The sequence below is a fragment of the Dinoponera quadriceps genome, unplaced genomic scaffold, assembly GCF_001313825.1.
Source record: "Dinoponera quadriceps isolate SergipeBrazil2010 unplaced genomic scaffold, ASM131382v1 scaffold1476, whole genome shotgun sequence".
Lineage (NCBI taxonomy): Eukaryota > Metazoa > Arthropoda > Insecta > Hymenoptera > Formicidae > Dinoponera > Dinoponera quadriceps.
The window spans coordinates 661,153-680,908 of record NW_014555863.1 but is presented as its reverse complement, the minus strand read 5'-3'; the positions used below and the strand labels follow the sequence as shown (position 1 = coordinate 680,908).

Here is a 19,756-nt window from a genome sequence, read left to right as displayed (position 1 = left end):
TAATATAATAAAATAATATTATATTGCACACACACTTGTATGTTAATTACACGAAAAGCGCAAACACAAGTGTAACTTTTTCGCAAATGATTATTGTAAAATGTTATAACTGACGTTCATCCATGACGTGTAACGCAAGTAGTTGTAACATCGAAAAAATGCGTAAAACATGAAATTTGGCTCGAGAATCGGTTAAACGGAATATAAACTAAGAGATATTTAAAGATAACTCTTTCATCATCCCGCCGATTTCCCTTGATCGAAGTAGAAGTTAGTGCGTCGGCGCGCTGTCAGAAGTGCCGTTCGCAACAACGGTGACGACATTAAGCTTTATTCGCGCGTGATCTCGGAGTGTGCGACTCCATTTTGAATTTTCTTGTGCGACCAGGCGATTCCCGAACGAATTCAGTCGTCAGTAGCAGTGGGCCACCTTCAGAAATGCTCTCGAAATATGTCAGGAGGGTATATCCTTTTAAGATCGACATCGTTAAGTGCGGTGTACACAAATGCTCGACAATTTCAGACGTGACGTCGAAAGAGGCGGTTGGAAAGCGTATGAAAGTACAGGTTAGATGCGCTCCATTACGAGACTTTTTGTGTCCTGGACGATGCGGGAGCCCAAAAGACGCTTAATAGATGTCCGGAAGAGACTCGAGGCATTCGACGATGTCTCTCGGATATCCTCGGCGTCGTTTGGGCGACTGTGATATGTGGAATCTTGCATATTAATCGATATTACAAAAGAAAAAAAAAGAAAAACTCGACTTCCCCCCGACTTCCTTATTCACAGACTGGCCGGACGTCGTCGGTTTGACTACTTTAAAGTGAACAATGACGAAAGTGACGTTACCTTAGACGTTTCATTGTCGCGCTTATTAACTTTAAGTTGTACACACCGGGAACATAGATTCCCCCTACCGATTTAGTTGATTTATATTTACACATATTGGTCTCCATGCTTAGGGTTGGGTACGTGCACTGCGAAATATGAAGAATAACATCTTTGTTGACATTTCCGACGGATCGACTTGTGAAATGTTGCAAGTTGTTATACCGAAATCACTTACTACTGGTAATTTAAGTTACGGGAGTAGCATCAGCGCTGAGGGAGAATTATCTTTGGCTCCTAATGGCAGGACTGAGCTACGTGCAGTTAACATTGATGTGATAGGCACATGCAAAGTTGAGGAAGATCAATATCCCTTTGCTCCAAGAAAAACATACAACCAGGAGTATATCAGGCAGTACTTGCACTTGAGGCCGAGAACGCGAAAATTTGGTAGTTTATTGAGGCTACGCGATCTCGCCACTGCTGTAATTGGTGATCATTTGAGAAGTAGAGGTTTTATAAATGTACACACACCGATCTTGACGTCCAATGATTGTGAAGGTGCAGGTGAAGTGTTTACAGTTAAGCCATACTCTGAAGAAATCCTCAAAAGCATGAAAAAAGAAAATCAATCCAATGAGGAGATTTACTTCAATACGACCGCTTATCTTACTGTTTCCGGACAGTTGCATTTAGAAGTGGCAGCGAGGTGATTAACTTCTTTGTTAATGTAAGATTGATGATACTTCTCATATTGTTGGATGCAAAATGTACCGTTAGAACTTTTTCAGAGCTCTCACAAAAGTGTACACTTTTGGGCCTACGTTCAGAGCAGAAAATAGTAAATCAAGATTACATTTGTCAGAATTTCATATGTTAGAGGCAGAAGTAGCTTTCATTACGAGTGTTGAAGAGTTGATAGAAGAGATTGAGCTTTTAGTAAAAGGAGTTACCGAGAAAATGATTGAGAAGGGAACCTCAGATTGGCAATCGATGGGTGTTCCTGAGCCACAATGGTTAAATAAAAGTTTCGGATGTTTAACGTATGACGAAGCATTTAATGTGCTAAGTGACCATGCAAGTCAGTTAGAATGCCCTGTTAAGTATGGAGAAACATTCTCAAAAGAACACGAATTATTTTTAGTGCGATATAACAACGGAGTACCGATCTTTGTTATAAACTGGCCAAAAAGTAACAAACCATTTTACATGAAAGAGTGTGTAGATAATCCGTCTAAGGTGAGCCAGTATTTCGAGAACAACATAATGTATAGAAATATCTAAGACTCATGTGTGCATCCTAAGTAAATACATTTATGCATTTTCTTGAAAGGTAGCGGCACTGGACCTTCTGGCACCAGATGTGGGGGAATTGGTGGGAGGCAGTATTCGCGAAGACGATTATGAGAAATTAAAGCTAAAACTATCTGCCGTGACGAATCTTTCATGGTATTTAGAATTACGTAAATACGGGAATGTACCGACAGGCGGTTTTGGAATGGGATTTGAGAGATTTCTGCAGTATGTTCTGGGGATCCAAAATATCAAGGACACTGTGCCTTTTCCCAGGTGGCCTCACAATTGCAATCTATGAATAAAGATTTCAGGTCTGTTGCATTATTTAATTAATCCCTTCAACGCTAGTAAAATATGGCTGTATATGTTAATATACAGCGAATTAAAGAAAAAAACTTTTCAAACAAAAAAACAATGCGGCGAGTTTCTAGAAATATTTTTCAACTACTTTAGCATACACATGATGTACACGTACCTTTTTCAAATTAATTATTTGAATACACTGCACATGACACACACGCACATTGATATGGGATAATTTGTGAAGTGATACATCTTTCCAAAATTTTATTTTACTAAAGATTTTATGAAAGTTACTCTTTTATTCTTTCTTCTATTCTAACACTTTTGCTCTTATAAATAATATTAATTCCGTTTTTTGATCTCCTTTTATTCTTCTTTTCTTTTTACTCGACTTTTCATCAGTATATACTTATTTAATTGAAAAATAGAATTTCATGTTTTACTCAATCAACATTTTTAACTCTGTAATGTTCTATCCTATAGTAAAATATGAATATCTACTTAAATTACTTATAAGAGTATATTGTTTCAGGGTAAAGTCATTATAACAAATAATTCTTTGCATCGTAACTCTTTATTAAATATTAAAGGAATTACATGTAACATTAACTAAATAATTAGATAAAGCAACGAAGATTGATACAAAGTCGTAATGTGAAGAGAAAAGCCACATTTTATTAATGTCTTTATTTGTTCCAAATATTCTTATTTATTTATGGATACAAATCCATCCCCTAAATAGTGTTGAAGCTATAGACCAAAGGATTTTGTAGAAAGGTATCAATTGAAAGAAAGTCAAACCTATTGTAAACAAGTCTTTTATACAACAAAATAATGCTCATCTAGTATTAGCATATCTCCTTAATATCTCGACGTCATTGTTTTCTCGCTAATATAATATCTACATGTTACAAATAGACGGTTATATATATGTATACATATATATCACATAATTTGTACACCTTGAAATGAATCGCGTAATCTCTACATACGAACGCATTGGACATATTAATTTTTTCAGTATTTGCTACAATTTATACAAGTACAAATGGTATGAAACAGCGAGTCCGCCGCCTGTACACTTGATGCTATCATAGTCGAACTCGCAAACGTCTCCAAGAAGAATGATTGCATTCGATAAATCTTCCTTTTAGCTGCATCTACTGAATATCTTATTTTTTCAATCAACATGTGTATATATATTTATATATATATACACACACACACATACACGTGTGTGTGTGTGTGTGTGTGTATGTATGTATATCTAAATACATATATAAACATATCTAATACTTAGTTCAGAAAATGCAGCTAAAAAGAAGTAACATTCAAACAACATTCGGAATGCTACAATATCATATCTTCCTACATTATATTACCTATGTACATGTACAATGTTTTTTTGCGCTGTTACTCGATACGTTTACACTTGCATGCCTCACATGCCACATTTCGCACATTTTTAACTTGTACGATACGATTATTACTTCAGTACGCATGTGAGAGACGGACGAAGGATTTCAATTCACTTAAGCGGCAGTAAAAATTGTCAATGGAATTTTGTGTGTGCATCAATCGAGACGAGAGAGCATAACTATTGTAGGGGGGGAAAAAAAAGAAAATGCAGATCAACGTATTCACTAAAAAGTAGACACTCTACACAGTCGATTGCAAAAAGGATGCGTTTCTTACGGTGGATTTTGCAACGAATCGCGGTACTTATTAGCTGTCCAATGAATTTTTCTATTAAATACTGAATGGCGTAGTGAAGCTCATCGAGGGTGCAATAGTTTGCGACCCTTTCGCTGTACATATATCATGTCGTACAAGTTGTACAAAATTGCGATATACAAATTAACTCTTAACACACTACGCCACTTAAAAGTATTATTAATCTTTTTTTAATACGCTTTATTTTTGTCCACTTTTCACATGTGAATCTTTAAACTTTATACACTTACTTGTATATTTACATTATACTACAGAGCCCCGACAGTTCTTGTCCTTTTTCTACGGGGGGCAAATTCGATAGTTTCCTACCACGTAAACTCGGTTTAATGGAAGCTGGCACCAGAGGCTTCGCATTTTCTTCGACCGGTGTCTCAGGCGCCGCCACTTTCTCTTTCTCTTCCGGCTCTTTGTTGGTACTCAGTGGCTTGGTGATATTGATCTTGATTCGTGGTTGTGCCGCGGGGATAGTCGCCGGTGTCGAGTCCAATTCCACGTTTCCGTCGATGGAACTTTTCACTGCAACGTACGTCGTGTCTACCGTGGCCGGTCCATTGATGATGGTTCCATCTGGATCTAATAGAAACACGTAAAGAGATCATTGAAGATTCTTATATTTCCCGGATTTGGACCGACGAACCGGAGATCTCTAGCGAGGCGCCACACCTCTACTGCGCTACGCTCACTCTTTTGGAAATTTCAAATCGTCTGTTCTTACATGAAATATATATGTTCTTTTANTTTTTTTAAAAAAAAAAAAAAAAAAAAAAAAAAAAAAAAAAAAAAAAAACATGTAAATACATATACAAAAAATACATATAAGTACATATACAAGTTTTTCCTCGTGATAACGCAAGATAATAGTACGTACCCGCATCGGGATCTGCAGGCTCTTCTTTAATTTCTATGTTAGCGAATTCGAACAATTCGCTCTCGGGTTGCTCGCCGACATCATCCATCGGCTCTTCTTTAATCTTGATATTGTCGAACGGCATTATTGAACTTTCGTCCTGAGATTTCTCCTCTTCGTTCGTCACAGGCGCGTCAGACGTTTGCTCAATATTTTCCGCGTCTGTATTCAGGTCACTGTTGACTTCCTCCGTCGTTTTTCCCGTCTCTTCGGCATTGTCTTGCGTTAATTCCAAATTCTCGGCGTCTGGAGACTCCTCTTTGTTTTCCAGTTCAGTGGTTTCCATAGGACTCTCCTCCGCTTGATCCAACGTTTCCGTAGATTCGAACTCTTTATTCGCTGCTTCTACGTCGGATTCTTCCTGTTTATGTTCCTCTTTCGCTGCTACTTCCTCGGAACATTCCTTTTTACCCTCTTCGGTTTCCATAGCTGTTTCGTCAAGTCCTAAGGTTGTCTTCTCCAATACCCTCTAAAGTTTCAATACAATAAATTCCAGTTATTAATTTATACCGATCGACGACGCAATGTCAATATTAATATTAACTACAACAATTCGTTATTCGATTCGCAATTAATGCAGGTAGGGACAATTATGTGGAATGAAATATGTATAGAGACAAAACTTGTTGCAAAACGTATTTAAAAAAGAAAAAAATGTTCAAACGTATTTTTTTAGACAAAATTTAAATATTGGTATTGGCGCCTGCGTGTCTGCGCTAAAGGGATATACACGAAAGGACACGAGTGAAATAATTTATCTTTTATGTATGAAAATTAAATTCTGTTCACATATTTCGGCGCGCGAACCTGAACGCTTCCTTTTCTACGTCGCTGTGCCGAGTGAGACGATGGAGAAATCAAAGAGAAGGAGACATGCGTGTCATATACATAAGTGTGTGTTACGTGCATGTGTATATAATACACAAACACGGAGCATAGTGTTGCAGTGTGGCACAAATGTGTTATTACAGATCTCTTCGCACGATGAACTTGAACGAAGTTCGCTTGTTCGAAACAATTCTGTGAAGACGGAGACGTGTGTTTGAGCGGCAATTACTTATTCTACGCTTGCACTATTACTACAAAACAACAGAAGTCTTGTGAGAGGTGTGATATGTGCCGTGAATTATTTGAATTATTTATGAATTCATGAGAATTATTAAGAATCACGTACCGCCAGACTCTTTTCCTATTTTTGCAAGAATGCAACAGACGGAAATTTCGTTAATAGAAACATAATAACGATGCACAGTGGTTCCTTCCTAACACTATCTGGCAAAGAGCGGAAAGAATGGAATACGGACTACACGTGCGAGCCAAGTGCGGTTAACTAGTGCCGTAACAAATAAATAAGACTTCTTATGTCGTCACAATGTTTACTTGTATTTCGTTCGTGTGTTCTCGTATTATGTACTGCGATTCCACTGAAAGTCAGATACGACTGAAACGTTTGGATTTGATTTAAAGTGTAAACATATGTGACGACACCAGAAGTTTTGTTTATTTATTATGGCACTGTGCTGTGTTCGGCTCTTCATGGCTCCATAATTTAACAAATTTAATTAATTTAATTTAATTTAATTAATTTAATAAATTTAACAGAGCTGAAATCACTGCAGAATCCTTTCCTTAATTTCAAGTATCTAATTGACAAGTTTATTAAGTCTCAGTTTATTTTCTCACAGTATCGCGCAATTAGTTTTGGATACTCTCGCAAAATTGTACGTCGTCCTTTATACAACCGATACAGAGAGAAAAAGCTTAGTAAAAAAAGCAAATATTTTTCACCAGAATTTTATTGAAAGAAATCACTGCGACGAGGAGAATTAAAATATACATATCAGTCAGGATAGGCAGACAAACCTTGTAATCTTCCAGGCAGAGCGGATGATAATTCTTTTCCTCGTGATTAACCGCCGGCCTTAAATGCCATTCCTCCTTTTCTTCGTTATAAAATTGCTCAAATGCATCATGGCACACTTGACACCGCGAGTCCTCGTCGTTGCCGGTCGGCACGCTCGGTTGCAGCGTTTCCTGAGGTGAATCGTCGCTAGCCACACCTTCCGTCTCTGCCGTCTGTTTCTCAGTCTCGAACCAGCTTTGCGCTAAAGAAGACAGGCAAACAAATGATAGAGAACTTGATGTTTCACACGGTTTAAGCGACACAATCGAACGCATGGTCGATTCAACTTTCCTAACAGGGCAACAGATGTAAAATCGACTCGGAAAGATTGTCTCGATATTCAAGTGATGAAAGAAGAGGCACGTACCTCTATCCTCTAAATCTTCGATCTCTTCGAATTGCGTCCAGTCGCTGACGTCGTAATACCACGGGCGAGAGTGCGCTTTCCGCGCGGAGTCACGTTCACGCCTGTTCTGCCTGAAGTGCCAGTCCAAGTGGTGGCTGTACCGAGTGGCCAGTTCGGGAGCGAATCTCGCGCCGCAGGAACTACATTGCATACCGCTGTACAACGCCGAGGAGATAGCCGGTTGTTTGCTGCGAAAGGAGATCGTTTTAATGCACAAAATCCGATTTCTCATACGAAGTGTCGATCGTACACCGGATCGTGCGTGTTTTAGCTACTTACATTTTGAGACTCTCTGGCTTGTCGAAGGTGATGGGAATGATTTCGGGCTCTTTCTTCTCTTCCTCTTCTGGTTTCTTCTGCTCCGTAAGATTCGGAACGATAATGCCAGTCTCGACGAGTCTCTGGAACAATTCGCTCATGCTAAGCGGCAATGCCGCAGCCGCCGATGAATTCTCCGCGGGCTCCGCTTGGTAAGACAGACCGGATGACGGAGCCATTGCCGACGGCAGAACCGACGACAGCATATCCAGTTGCAAGTCTGCAAGATTAGATTGGATCAGACGAATGCTCGATTTCGTACGTATACGAAACAATAGAGCTTTTAGCGTTTAACACTTTGCGGTCCGCGTCCGAAGACGCTTGACTAATGTGTTCGAACTTCTCGAAGGCAATACGCATGTAACAGCGCTTATTTGGTTGATTTTCTTCTTATACAAATGTTGATATCTAAAAAGCTATTGAACCTAGTAGCGTATTTAAACAATTTTTATCGTGAAGTTCATTCTTTTCTCTATTATTAAAAAACATCATAAAAGTTAACTTTTCTATGAGAGCTTTACTTTTTGAGACCATCAATATCATGGTCTATTTTGAGCTGGAAAAAAGTCAAACATAGATATAATCGACTTTTTAAGAGGCATAAATTATATCAAGAGGATTAATAAAAGAATAGAAAACATACTTCTCGTTTACATGTGCTTGCAAACATGGTTTTTTACTCCGCGGATATAAATTAATATTCTTATCGTCTGATGATCCTGACGAAATTTGTCTCAATGACCATATAATATGAAACAAAATAATATAAAATACGGCATAATACGAAACCAAACAGTAGACAAATAAATAAATACAATTAGAGAACACGTGTACGATTGATAAATAATAAATCAATGACTGAATGTAAGAGTCGTATTTACTTTCCACATCTTGAATTTCTTTACTTAAAGAAAAATCTGTGTTAGATAACATTTTTTGCTTTTCCTCAGCTCACAATAGTGACACTAGTAAGATACGTCGATCTACTTGAATCGAAAGACTAGCTCTGAAAGAACCATTCTAACACTTGGAGCGATCGTCACTTGTTTTGACATAGCTACGGTCGCTATTCATCTGTTTTGCATGTTGCCAGTTGCTTAAAATCGCATTTGTTTCGATTTATCGATGAAACCAACGTCAGATCGCGACGGCATAGTGCCGTCGACGGACCGCAAAGTGTTAACGGAATTCTGGGTAGCGATTGCGAGGGAAACGTTATACGATTTCTCGCTTCACACATCATGTTCAGCACGGCTACAATTAGGCTTATTCCGTAACTTTTAACGACAGTGCCCTAATTTCAACACAAAAGCCTTTAATTTTAGTTTTACTTCACATCTAATGCTGAGAAGCAAATTTAAATTGGTGGAAATAAGATTGATCTTCTTCACTACTATTCTATTTTCAATAAAAATACCACGCTACGTTCCCTCCGCATCGAAGTAGAATCAGATTTGAAAGCTTCTGTGGAAACTAGAGCAGTGTTGTTACCGTCGTCGTTGCGCAGGTAATACACAGTAGAAAAGCTGGACATCGTCAACGTAACGATAACGTCATTGTCGTTAAAAGTTACGGGATAAGGTCGCGGGAGTTTCGATGTGACAATGAAATGTTCATTCGTACCTGGCTTCGGAGGGGACGTGCGATCCGAGCCGTCCTGAGAAGTGGACTCGTGCTCTATGATGGGCAACAATTGGCTCGGAGTTGGGGTGGAATCTACTTTAGGTTTCAGAGCCGGCAAGGGTGTGTTCGGTGGCGTGTCGATGGGACCGTCGCCTCTCATTCCGGTGATCTTAACGTAACCAGCGCGCACACCTCTCGGCAACACCGAAAATCTAATGAAGTGCTTCTTGTCTCTGACGACGATGGGTTTGGGTAATCCGCCAAATTCAACTTTGAACGGCCGTCCGTTCAGGTGGACCGTTTGCAATGCGTCCGTGAATTCGAGCGTGTGAGGCTTCCCTTCGATCTCGAATCTGCGAAAGGGACAAGTGAAACGGGTAATTACAGTCTCGTCATTTAATTCAGACTCGGCGATTCGTGCGTTAATGAGAACAATGTACTCACATCTGCGGCTTCGCGTCCAAGAACACCGGCACCATGTTCCGTGCGTTGATGATGAGATTAATTTTGGCGACTACCAGGTCCGTTCTCTTCACCGTGCCGATCTTGACCTGCGGCGGTGGGCCCTCCAGCTTCATACTGACCTTCTTACCGCTGAGCTCGATCGTTATCGGCATGCCGCCGAAATAACACTCGTACCAGCGGTCGTCGATGTACAATTCCCGAGTGGGTGCGCCCAGTTTGATTCTGAAAAAAGGGAGAAATTCGTTATCAATCTCTCTCAGTTCAAGCTGATACGTGCGATAGGGTACGATAGGGTACGATAACTCTGCAAGGTGGACATTTTCATAGGCAACTCTATCATTATAATTAGAGTTACCTATGTAAAATTGCCACCTTGCATACACACGAACGAGCTTGAGAACCGTGTGACCCTCGATCTAAGGAATGAAGAGGCATAACAAACGCAGTGCGTACGTCTTTGACATAATCGTACCTGTGAACCTCTCCTTCGTATATGAACTCCTTGTACGGATCGTTAAACGCGCAGGTTATAGTGTCCTTCTCGTCGATCAGTATTCTCCTGATTCCGTCTTGGAAGCCGATCTCCCTCGGGTCGTCCCAGTTCATAAAGACCACGCCCGTTTGCCCGTAGTACCGGATCTCCCGCGGTATGTTGTCGATATTGATGGACTTCATGGTGTCCCTGGAGATCTCGGCCAGCAGCTTCGAGTCCGGCGGCGGCAGTTCGCGGCTGTACGGTCCCCCTTGATGCTTCACCGCGCAGCTCGGGTAGTTCGGGTCGTTGTCCTCGAGGTCGTACTTGGACGCCGTGTTGGGCGACACGTTTCTACCGGACGACAGGGACGGCATGCTCGGATTCGCCATGAGATTACCCATCGGCCCGTTGTTCATCATCATCGCGGGATGACATCCGATGGACATGGGAGGATTAGGCATGCCCATCGGCCCAATCGGCCCGTTCGGCAGGAGGTTCGACATGATCGGGCCGTTCGGTCCCATCGGGCCCATCATACCCAAACGCGGACTGGGCCCCATGTTGTGGTTGAAGCCATGGAACTGGTAGTCCGGCCTCATCGGCCCGAAGTGTCGGGGATTCTGCCACGGAGCGACCGGTCTCATCTCCGAATTGAAGTGGCCTTGCGGCCCGCCGTACGGCGGTCCCGGCGGATGAGCCCACGGTTGCTGCCAGGGCTGATTCTGCCACCTCGGGCCGTTCGGATTCCGCGGCATCGGGTGCTCCTTGCTCCGTATCACCTCCTTATCGTTGGACGGACTGCTGGACTTTCGCTGGTGCAGCGCGGCGCGTTCCCCGGGCCCGGGAATGTCCATGTTCACGCTCTTCTCCCAGACTATCGTGCCGCTCTCCTTCTCCTTGCGTTGCGCCGCTCGCAACTTCCGATCTTCGCTCATGTGCAGCACCTCCTGTATCAGAGTGTTGTACTGCGTCTTGGTGATCAGGCCTTGATTCAGCTGCTCGGCCGCCTGCTTCATTATTATCTCGATGTTCCTGTCCTCGTTTCTCTCGGGCTTGTCGTTCTCCCGGCTTCTGCGCGTCGGTCGAGCGTCCTGCTCCTCGTTCGACAAGGTTCTCCTTCTCTCTTTCGGGTCGTCCGGGAGCTTGTTGTACAGCCTGAGACGACCCAGCCGGTCCCTGTTGCGATCTCTCTCGCGCTTGTCCTCGACATTGTTAACTTGCTTGTCTCTCTCGTTCTTCGTCGGAGTCTTCAACTTCGCCCAGCCGTCCTTCCCGTCCTCCCCGGATATCACGGGCGGAGGAGGCGTCGGGGGCCGGCCGGCCTTGGGATGCGTCAGAGTGCGTAAATCGACGTCTTCATTCCCGAATAAACTGCAAAGACAAAGAGCGAAGGGAGTGAATCAGATTCGTGTTTCGTCGGGAATAGATTTTCTGTGCCACCATCAAGCACTGTGCATATACTTACGCGTCGAACTTTTCAGTCTTCATTTTTTTCGAGGTAGTTGTCTCCGCGTGGTCAGTACTTGTTCTCTTACTAGTGTTTACAGACGGCAATACTCGTAAATCTAAATCCTCTTCTGCAAAAGAAAAGATAAGGTAAAGTAAATCGCGCGAGAGACGAAATTGATTCTAGATTAGCTTATTATTATTACCGTTTGCTCATGTATTTCTAGTTACGCTTTAGAATTCGAATTTTCAGAAAATTCTCCTAATAAAGAGAGACCCACGTTAACAGCTACTGCTTGTCAGAATGAGCAAAATTACATATTCATGAGCAAGAGAAACAGAAAGTAAATACAGAGAGAGATAGAAGTTCGCACCAAAAGATAAAGATACTTTTCCTTTAAGAGTCCACCTGTTACAGTCTTACAATTGCTACCAGAGACGATGCAAACATCGTAGTCACCCTTGCGAAAAAATATTCGAGGCGAAATCTTTAAGTGGTAAACTAAAGAAAGCATATGTGTGGAGATTGATTGATAGATAGATATTTAGATCGCATGCACGATTAAGATAGATTCTTAGAGATAATGTTATCACACATATGAATATACATGCCGTCAAAACGCTGTTGACTTACTTTGCACGGAAACAGCGGTACCAGGGAGTGACAGGGGCGCTCTGAGATCCTCGTCTTTGCTAGACGACTCCAGTGTCGGCTCGGTAGCGATCTGAGCATTTCCAGCACTGGCTGGAGAATGTTCCGGACTAAGACTGCCGTCTTTATTTCGCCTTACATAATTTCGCTGTCTAGCATTCGGCCTGATCTCTTTGAACGTGGGTGGATGAGGAGGAGATACTATAAGCGAACCAGATTGCTCCTCCTCGGTAACACCGCCGGAGCTGTTCAAACTTGAATTCGACTTCGCATCGTTACGCCGGGGAATTCTGTACGGAGGACTTGGGCTACGCTTGCGGGATTTCGTGTTCTTCTTGCGGTTCTTAGAGGCTTGGAAGGAGGATGATTGCGGAGAGGTGCGTGAGGACGACGGTGAATTGTCCCCGCTGTCTTTTTCACGAGATTTCGATCTAATCGGACTCGAATCTCGGTCGAGCTTTGTTTGCTTACTTGCACCTGTCTGTGGCTGTTTGGATCGCGACTTGTTACCTAGCTTCCTATGCGAGGATTTCGAGGAAGCGGAAGACTTGTCGGCTGTCGAAGACGACGAAGAGCTCCGCGAATCTTTCGAGCTCTTCGAGTCCTTCGATTTGGAATCGCTGCCTCCACTTCCTCTATTGCTCGCTGACAATGCTGCTGACGGTGAGCTATTACTACCAACCGATAGACTCTGGGTATTTTTGGAGCTATTGCCGTTTAGGATACCGCCACTATTACTAGACAATCGAGGGTCTTTCTTTTGACTTGTTCGATGCGAGACAGCATCTTTATTTGTGTTACTACTGAAATTTTTATTACTATTATTATTGTTGTTCACGTTCGTATTAGCATTATTGTTGTTGTTATTATTATTGTTTGCCGCCGGGGTATCGGAGCCGGCGAGATTTGTCGAAGGCTTGTTGGTAGTGCTAGTTACAGCCGGTTTCGAAAGTAACTGCTGTTTTAATTGGTTTGAAAGTACATTATTTATATTTGGCGCAGACTGCGTTAGACCTTCACCCCGCGATTCCTTTGGGCTGGTCGTACCCACGCGCTGCCGAGGATCCACGGTTGGCACTGCCACATCCTGAACAGGAGTGGACTTCAAACGTGGATCTCGTGATACTGGCTTAGCCGACGCCACTGCTATACTACTAGCTGGTGCAATTCGTGGCCCGGTGTTCGCTCCTGCATTCTTTAAAAGTGACGCAGCCGCCGCGGGGAACTAATGAAATAAATGAAACAGTCATTAATACCTCGCATCGTTCTCGTGAAACGATCGACATTGACAAGAATGTGTTTGGAATTTGTAAGTTACCTGTTTCGCTACTTGTTTCGTCGTTTGATTTGGCACTACCGGTGCGACAGGTTTCTCTTGCGACGTCGATTCTTTAGTTGGCGGGGCCTGCGTAGCGGGTGTAACCTATTGTAATACAAAATATTAAAATACTGTCTTTCTAAAGAAAGTGAGAGGCAATAACTCGCTAAAACCTAATGACAAAACTGAGATCATTAGTAGTGATATTTTTTAAGTTGAAAACCGATATATTTAATTTGAAATGGATATTTTAATATCTATTGGAATGACTCTACGTACAGTGTGAATGCGAGTGTTTCGACTTTTTACCATGCGATATTAGTTATCAACGGCAATTATAATTGATCGAGCAGCATGAAGATGTGGCTTGCACACATTTGTATATCTACATCTTCAGTTATAAGTATCATAAGTATTATATTTATTATGGTTATTTATAAAAATATTACTTGCTATTATTATATAATACTTATAACCATGTGAAGATATAAATATGTAAATGTGCGCAGGCTATTTTCACGTTGCTCAATTAATTAATCATTATTGGTAACTAACATCGTATGATAAAAAGTTCAAATACCAGTTTTGACTACATGTTAATGTTCCTTGAAATGACAGATTTTATCATTACTTTATATATGAAAAATGTTATATATTTCGTTAGTATGAAGTATAAATATCTAAGATTATTTTCAGACTAGAGCTGCAAAATTTTTACATTGTTTCTAACATTACGGATACGAAAGAACAACGCTGTTTAGCGATTTTCCACAAATATCTTAGCATCGTTTCTAGTGACTCGGACACTTGAAGTCTACGTCAGAGACCAGTCATTATTAAAATTAGATCAAGAAAAAGCAACGCGTATAAAATTTTAATTTCTATCAATTTATATATATTAAGAATAAACTTACCAATTCTGTCTTCAAACTTCCAGCTTGTTTATCGAGTTGTCTCTGCTGTTGCTCCAAACTTGCTTTAGCCTGCAACAGTTCCAGCTCGATTTTCTTTTTTTGTAACTCCAATAACTCTCGTTGCTTTTTCAGCAGCTGTTCACGCATGACCGCCTCCGTTGTTGTTACCGGCTCTCCCGGTGGCAATTTAACAGGTGGCACAATCGGCTGCATGATCGATGTTGTAGTCTGTTGAGGCTAGAAATATTCATATACTCTTGAGTCATGCGACAACAAAAAAGAAATGCCTGCTCGTCGAACACAGACGCATCGGACTTACCATTGAAAGAAATCGTGGGTTAACGTGAATGGATCCTGAAGAAATACTACTAGGAGGGGCAGTGACCGGCCATGCGGGATCAATACTTTGTACTCGAACATCTAATGAAAATAACTTCTTTGGTGGGAATACGTCGTTCCAGGTTTGCCGCAACTTCCACATGCTGGCTCTTGTATTCTCGTCCACCTGGAAATCATATTGGTAATTTTATTTTATAAAGGTAAGAGAGTCGTGAGGGTTGATTGTGTTGTGTTGCAAATGTTGTCACAGTTCAAAAGTACTTTCAATATTCTCTGTATTTTGTCGTGCATGTGGTAGAAATCTCTTGATAATTGTTTTCGTTCAAAACTCACTTAAACAAATCCATTTGAACGAATAAATGAATAAATAAAACTTGTACGTTTCTCTACATGACAGAACTTGAGACATCAGCTAGGATAAAGAACTCGTGTATAGAGGGTTTGAAGCCTTTCAAAGAAGACGCGAGGTCAGTGATGCTATATTGATCAAACAATTATCTTATGTCATCGTGAAATATAAAGTATCAGGTAACTCTGTATGCGCTATAAAATATTTCTGTATGAAGTATCTCTGAGAGACTAGAGGTATAGTTCAGCTCATAGTCTGTACTATGTATAGATAGAAATTAAAGGTTACTCCCGGCCAACGACTCAACTTGTAAGGAAAGATGGTCATTGAAGATTTCATAAGAGATGTGAAAAAAGAATGAAAATAAAAAGGATATTACCTTCTCGAATACTCCACAGAACGTGTTTACTATATTTTGCGTGAAGAGATTCAGGTAGTCTCCATTGACGTTCTTGACGATCGAGTCGATGAGATAGAGGACTGGTAACTTAATATCGCTTCTCACCTGATAGAATATAATAAGTTATTTTGCTGTATTTGGTAAATACATTTGATCTATCATAGGTAGAGAGAAAAAATTCATGAATCATTTAATATAAGCATTTAATTATTTCAGAATTTTACTATATATTTTATATAAATATTTTATTTCTGTTTAATTATATACTTTTCAAAATTTAACGTCAATTTGCCCAACTTGGTAAGAAGTCTAATTATATGGATATTTAATGCAAGGAATTAAGATATTACTAGACTTAACATACGATGTAAATTTACAATTAAATTTAACATTAAATTTACAATTTAAAAGGTAAAAGGTTTCTCCTGTATCAATAACGAATACCTTTTACCTGAACAGTTATAATTTATTTATTAACTAATTGCCCCAATTAAATAAAAAAATCAAAATGATATAACAAACAACGATTCTATTCGAAAAAATTTATTATGCAATTGTGGAAGAATAAAAAGCCGAGGATAAATACAATAATTTTGAGACACCTTATACATGAAAAAATATATACAATATGTTAAAACGCAAAATACATTATCACATTCTTTAAAAAGTGCAAGTAATTGCATTGTTTATATATATATATATATACACACAAGTATCTACATATATATACAAGTCACATTATATCTTATCTATATATTCCTGCAAAAATTATTATACTTTGCTCAGGTATAAGTTCAAGGTATAGATATTGTGTTATATATCTCTAGATATCTTAAGATAGATATAGTGTTACATATCTCTATTATAATATTAAATATTAAATATTTGGCAAAATATAATTATATATATATTATTAGATACACATATATATAAAAGTTAATAATACTTATGGTTACCTTTTGCAGGTGAGTCTCAACAGCTTGTACTATAGCTGACGCGTGTTCAATATTATCTTCCGCCAACATAGTAAGCATGTTAATGAGCGGTTTACTGTTGATTGTAAGATCAGACAGAGATGAGATGTACTCATCCGCGATTTCCTTGGATTTTGTGGATGCCATTTTGATGAGTCACCACCAATAAACAGTGTGACTAATCTTGATAAGGGACAAGAGTTCAGATTATAACTGCAACACAAAAGAGAAACGTGCTTCTAATATATGATAAAAAATTTATCTTGTTATTTCGATTTAAAAAGAATGACTGGGGAAGAAGAGCTGGTTGCCACAAAGCAAAGAAAATAATTCATGTACCAGCAAAATAAGTGCGCCTGTCAGAGCTTTTAATTCTTTTTAATATGCGAACGTATATATAAAACCTACACCGCGACATTTACATAAATCACATATTATCGAGTATGCCCATGTAAAGCTTTTTGACAGCTAAACTTCTACGTTATATATATATACAAACACATACACACACTAAGTAGTTTAGATTTCTAAGGATTTTCTTTTTTCTTTTCTCTATTGCTTGCTATCTCCTTCTAAAGCTATTATGGCGGTCGTATTTCCAAAGACAGCTGTTAAAATTAATGGCACTCATAACTCTTATCAGGCTCTACAATGGCCAACCTTGACTAATTCTAAAAGAATTTTTTCGACCACGTAAGGGTTTTTCTACCAAGTCAGGTATAGCCGAAACTTTTCTCTTTTGACAAAAACTCATACCTTTCTCCTCCCTTTTTTTTCTACCAAACCTGGGACGCACACTTAAGCAATTTTCTTTTTAATAACTTGACAGTTTTCTAAGAGAAAAAAAAGTTCGACGGACTTATTTGGAGATAACTCATTTCTATAATTTACGGACGAACCCGACCGAAATAAATACGAAATTTTTTTCTTCCAAAGGAAGAAAAAGAAAGAGAGAAAGTTGAATTGCTTTTAGAATAACCCGAAGAAAGACCTGATTTCAACTATTTATAAACGAAATACGTTTCGGAAGATAATTATCAAGAGAAACACACTTGTAAGCGAATTCTTCGTAATGATGAAATATTTGAACGTACAGAGGCAAAATAAACAGCAGCGCCTTGTCCGATGAGTCAACGAGGAAAGTCGGGTAATTTCAACGCGAATTGCACAAATGTTATCGTTATTCGTGCGGGACAGGCGGTGAAACGCGATGTCGCGGATTCGAGGCGACGATCGCGGCCGAAAAAGCACACTTTCGCCGAGCCGAAGTGTAATCTAGGGCGAAAGTGACGACATTCAGATATGTACCTGCGCGATGCCGGGGCTCGTCTCGGCCGTCGACCGACCGTCCCTCGCAAATGGCAAACTCGAACGGAAAGGATGAATTAGCGCGCCACGTTACGTTTACATAATATTATCCTTCTGTGAATCTCTGGAAAAAGACTCACCTCTGAACGAGCTTGGCTGCACGGCATCCGTGTAGAGAAGAGAAACACTTATCGATCTCGCTCGCACTCCTCCTCCCCTGTCTCACTCTCTCTCTCTCTCTCTTCTTTCTCGCTCGCTCACTCTCTTTCGTTCCGTACTCTCTCTCACTCGCTCTCGCTCGCTCTCTCTCTCTCTCTCTCTCTCACTCACTCACTCACTCACTCAGTCTTCTCTCTCTCTCTCTCTCGCTTACTCGCCGTTCTCTCCCACGATTAAAAATATATAATCGTCGGACACATCGCGCGATTTATCACAGTCATCGTATAGGACCGAAACACGAACGATCACAGTAACGTCTAGAACGCATCTGGACCCGCCGTTGTCGCCGTTGCGGTCGACGTCGTCGTCCTACTCGAGAGTCGTCGTCGTCCGTAATCACGTCGTTGTCGCCGTTGCTTCTCGATCGGCAAGATCGCGGTTTTAGCGTAGCGGCACTACCGATCACAACTGATCACGCGCAATTGCTCAGCTTTGAAGATCTCGCGGCATGAGCACGGCTCGCGACGTTACGACCAACCCCGAACTTATCCGTGAAAACACGCGAGCACGACTGCTTACGCGGAACGGGATATCCAACGTAAAATGGCCGACATACCTTTGTATCTCACGATGATGTAACGTCCCTCCTGATTGGTCACCGTTATTTCGTCGTCGGTTGCCCGTCGAAAACCTGCCAATCGCAGCGCCCGGCAGAAGCAGCCTCAGGACGCGCGCGACGTGCGCAACGGTGGACAAGTCACGAATCGCATTGAGATGCAGTTACACGACTTAAAGTCAACTTCACAGGGTTGGGAATTATCACGAAGCGAACTGTCGCGAGACGAATTACCGCGAAACGAAGCAAATAATCGCAAAGTCGGATACAGGACTTCGTGATTGAATATCGATTCCAGTTCAATAAACGCTTTTGTTACTGTTGTTTTCACAATACAGTCGAAACGTGAACTGCTACGCTCACCGATAGAATGCGAATGTTCCCTTTTAGTCCCGATGCGCGCGTTTTTCGGTTAATGGTGCATTCTAGAGACACGACATGGTAAACCGAAACCATGGACAGAATCGATGCACGGTTCTCTCGACGGTTTATTTTTCACGATTGTTCTATCTAGAGAGTGGTAGGGGTAGGGAAGTCAAACAACAGTCACGTGATCTGGGGCCCTATTTTTGAAATAGTTGCGTGTGCACGTGTATTCATTTAGGGCGCAGATAAATCATAAAATAGTGACCAATACTAAGGAAGAATTTACACCTTGGTAAGGAAGCAGTAGCCAATCAGAACTCGCGCTGGTAATCGACAGTTCTGCTTTATTTACTATTTACTGTATCCCGGTCTACAATAGTTGTTTCAAGCCTTAAGAAATTGACCAATCACAGTTGATTATTCTCTTCACATTCGACTGTGATTAGTCAATATTTTTAAATCTTAAAGCTTAAAATACTTATTGCAGACCGGGACTACCAGCGCGAATTCTGATTTTCCACTTTCTGCTTTTTGTCAAGGTGTGAATTCTCCCTAACATATATTCAACCATTTTATGAAAAAAGGTCCAACTACTCTGTGATTGACTGGCATAATTCCTGCTTGAATAGTTATAGTAGTGCGTTTGGTTAGAAAAT

The 19,756-nt window shown here is 40.8% G+C and overlaps 2 protein-coding genes across 4 annotated transcripts; one reads left to right on the top strand and one right to left on the bottom strand.

Moving 5' to 3' along the window:
* The first annotated feature begins 335 nt into the window (after positions 1 to 335).
* LOC106745608 (probable asparagine--tRNA ligase, mitochondrial) lies at positions 336 to 3,001 on the top strand. 2 transcript variants are annotated; one of them, XM_014621368.1, is made up of 5 exons: positions 336 to 567; positions 964 to 1,538; positions 1,621 to 2,068; positions 2,163 to 2,436; positions 2,961 to 3,001. In XM_014621368.1, exons 1-4 carry the CDS (start codon positions 439 to 441, stop codon positions 2,421 to 2,423), a joined length of 1,413 nt encoding a protein of 470 aa, XP_014476854.1. In that variant the 5' UTR covers positions 336 to 438; the 3' UTR covers positions 2,424 to 2,436; positions 2,961 to 3,001. The 2 variants fall into 2 exon arrangements, with proteins under 2 accessions (XP_014476854.1, XP_014476853.1); XM_014621367.1 differs by lacking the exon at positions 2,961 to 3,001 and having other exon boundaries at positions 337 to 567; positions 2,163 to 2,721.
* Positions 3,002 to 3,667: 666 nt separating this feature from the next.
* On the bottom strand, positions 3,668 to 18,255 carry LOC106745607. 2 transcript variants are annotated; one of them, XM_014621365.1, is made up of 17 exons: positions 18,100 to 18,255; positions 16,634 to 16,864; positions 15,657 to 15,782; positions 14,909 to 15,094; positions 14,590 to 14,826; positions 13,676 to 13,780; positions 12,340 to 13,582; positions 11,725 to 11,836; positions 10,257 to 11,630; positions 9,764 to 10,006; positions 9,320 to 9,672; positions 7,658 to 7,916; positions 7,340 to 7,566; positions 6,933 to 7,174; positions 6,244 to 6,258; positions 5,031 to 5,538; positions 3,668 to 4,735 (listed from the first exon to the last, which is right to left on the bottom strand). In XM_014621365.1, exons 2-17 carry the CDS (start codon positions 16,796 to 16,798, stop codon positions 4,401 to 4,403), a joined length of 5,730 nt encoding a protein of 1,909 aa, XP_014476851.1. In that variant the 5' UTR covers positions 16,799 to 16,864; positions 18,100 to 18,255; the 3' UTR covers positions 3,668 to 4,400. The 2 variants fall into 2 exon arrangements, with proteins under 2 accessions (XP_014476851.1, XP_014476852.1); XM_014621366.1 differs by lacking the exon at positions 6,244 to 6,258 and having other exon boundaries at positions 3,672 to 4,735.
* Positions 18,256 to 19,756: the final 1,501 nt, after the last annotated feature.